Genomic DNA, 2,723 nt, shown 5'->3' on the forward strand with positions numbered 1-2,723 from the left:
ACAACAGATCTTTGCAAAGCTAAATAAGCTTACTGACCACTGAACCTTTTACATTAATAGTTTAATTTTCACATTACCAACTGTTCTAATGGCTTATATAACCATTGACTGTTTTCTTCAAAATCATTTAAAATGACTGAAACACAAAGGTTTTCAAAGTCTAGAAAATAAGCAAAATTATATCATTAGAACATTTACCTTCTTCAAAGAAAAAAAAAATGTTAATAGCTTGATCGTTTTTGACAGCTCTGCCAGAGTTGAGAAAAATGAATTCACCTGGAATTTTCATTTCAATCTTGCCAGCAAATACTGCAATACTTGGAAACTATTCACCAGCCTTACACTCACATTCAACATCTTCATCAGTCTGGGTTGAAGGGTTGCTGTCTCGACTCTGGGTAAGAGGTTCCTCAGGGCTAACCAAGAGGTACACCAGCTCCTCAGCAGCCCTCAGACCCCAACCGAGCGGACAGTGAAGCGAGCCCAGCCCATCTGCATTCATTCTGATTTGCAACAAATAAAACAAGACCTGAAAGGGAAGATGATGGAAAACTCAAGGGGAAATGGTCTAAGAACCTCCCACTCCCTTGGCCAGCAAGCTTGTGATGCTGAGACACACACAGATCCACATCTTCCATGCAGCCCTTGCTTACTGTATTTTTAATTTTGATTTAAAAAAAAAAAGACATGATTACACAGAAAACATCATCCGTGGCAGAACCACAAACTGAGCCAATGCAGTGGGAAACACGTGTCACCGCCCCTTCCGGTGCCCTCCTACCACTGGCTCCCCTGGACGGAGCTCAGGAGCTGTAGTACTCAAGCAGCTTCTCATCCGTAGGTTTCAGAATCTTCTTGTCTGCCATGTTCACCACCCATCCTGGAGCCAGACCAAAGAAAATCTGCCGTGGATCCTTCCGAGTACTGAGCATTTTGAAGAGTTCGTCTTTGGTGATGTCGGGTAAAATATAGCCGTACTTCTTGGCAAGCTCCAGTCTTGCTTCGGGAAATCCGGCGGGATCCGCCAGGTAGCCTCGGTTTCTCGCATCAGTGTAGTAGGGCACGAGTGCCTCGGGGGGGAGCATCCGCTTGGGAATGGGTTGCCCACGGAGAAAGAATGGGATGGGTTTGCACAGAATTTCCAGGCTTCGCGGGTCGTAGAAGGCGGTCGTGACGACACCCCCATTCTTCTCGATGGCGGCGATGGCCAGCTCAGAAGCTAGCTGAACTTCGATGTTAACTTTTGCCTTAAAGGTGTCAGCGCCCTCCTCTACCAGCTGGACTCCATAGTCCCTTTTAGATGGCTGGATGGTAACACCTCGCCCATTGACCAGCTGGGTTAAGTCAATAGGTTGTGTGGGATCAACACGGCCCAAGTCAATCAGGTACTGAAGCCTGTTGAGACTCAAAGGCTGATACTGGCGTCTGAAGCTGTGTCCTTCATTAAACCCGTGTTTTGGGATTCGAAGGTAAAATGGAGTCTGGCCTCCTTCAAAGCCCAGCCGGGGCTGCGTTCCTCTCTGATGTTCTCCCTTCCTACCTCTTCTCTGACCTCTTCGTCGTCTTTCCGGTTTCCTGGAGCCCGGGTTCGGCCTCAAGTTAGCCAGGCTCACACGAGGCAGAGCCCGAAGCAGGTCCAGGGCCCCGGGCCCTGCGCCCCGACCCACTTGCATGAGAGGCCGCAGGGCGCCTGGCATCCAGACCCTGGTATTGATTTTAGAATGCATTTTTTTCAGGTATCTGGGAATAAATTTGTCAGGGCAAAGATCCGATGCTGTATGGTAGAGTGGAGTTGTCACAGTGGAGATGAGAAAATGTCTCTGGTTGGTTCAAATCAACTAGACATATGGTTTTCTTCCTCTTCCTGACTCTCCCTGTGACCCAACCTGAGTGTGAGCTAGTGAAGAGGGTAATATTCATCCAAGCTTGAGTCTGAGAAGAAAAGACATGGAGAGAAAGATGAGAGAAGGAAGACAAAAATCTTAAGAAATAACCTGAGTCAAAGAAAGTTAGCTGAGTAAGAGAGACATGCTTCAAAGCAGCTTAAATATATTATCCTTTATTAAGAAAAGACCCTGATGCTGGGAAAGATTGAAGGCAGAAGGAGAAGAGGGCAACAGAGGATGAGATGGTTGGATGGCATCACCGACTCAATGGACATGAACTTGGGCAAACTCTGGGAGATGATGAGAGATGGGGAAGCCTGGCGTGCTGCAGTCCGTGGGATCTTGAAGAGTCAGACGCGACTTGGTGGCTAAACAACAACATATTAAGAAATGTGAAAGGAAAGAAGAAAGTAAAACATGGTTTAAAGTTTTTTGTGTGGTAAATCATGGATAACTAGATGAAACCAGGATTACAGTTTGGATGAAATATAAATAGGGTAGCTTATGTGTAAGTATATAGTTAGCTAATATAGTAACTTTATTACCAGTAACTTGTTCTTTTCTTCATAAATTTGAATATGTAAAATGAAGTTTTTATTTGGGCATTCAGCTACTGATCCTGGCTAAGGGTTGTACATCATCAAATTTGATAATGCATAGTGACAGGGTACATAGTAAGATTAAAATTGGAGTTTAGAAAACTATCATAGCAATTCTGTAGATAAATAAAGGGCAGATGGATGGAAGAGCCTTATTTTTCTGTGAGTTCAACGTAGTGTTTAGAAAATCAGGTCAGAATAGTAGCTCAGAGAGACTGATTTTTGCAGCGGAGTTCTC

The 2,723-nt window shown here is 44.9% G+C and overlaps 1 protein-coding gene across 1 annotated transcript; it reads right to left on the reverse strand.

Annotated features, from left to right (window-relative positions):
- Nucleotides 1–643: 643 nt before the first annotated feature.
- Nucleotides 644–1,697, reverse strand: LOC122425532 (39S ribosomal protein L15, mitochondrial-like). Its single transcript, XM_043444015.1, has one exon. The coding sequence runs from the start codon at nucleotides 1,695–1,697 to the stop codon at nucleotides 804–806; it is 894 nt and encodes a 297-aa protein (XP_043299950.1). The 3' UTR covers nucleotides 644–803.
- Between the last annotated feature and the right edge of the window lie 1,026 nt (nucleotides 1,698–2,723).

The sequence above is a fragment of the Cervus canadensis genome, chromosome 23, assembly GCF_019320065.1.
Source record: "Cervus canadensis isolate Bull #8, Minnesota chromosome 23, ASM1932006v1, whole genome shotgun sequence".
Taxonomy (NCBI): Eukaryota; Metazoa; Chordata; class Mammalia; order Artiodactyla; family Cervidae; genus Cervus; species Cervus canadensis.

What these genes read in the sequence shown, in the direction of transcription:
- LOC122425532 (XM_043444015.1), bottom strand. Translation starts at nt 1,697, where the DNA reads ATGCCAGGCGCCCTGCGGCCTCTCATGCAAGTGGGTCGGGGCGCAGGG.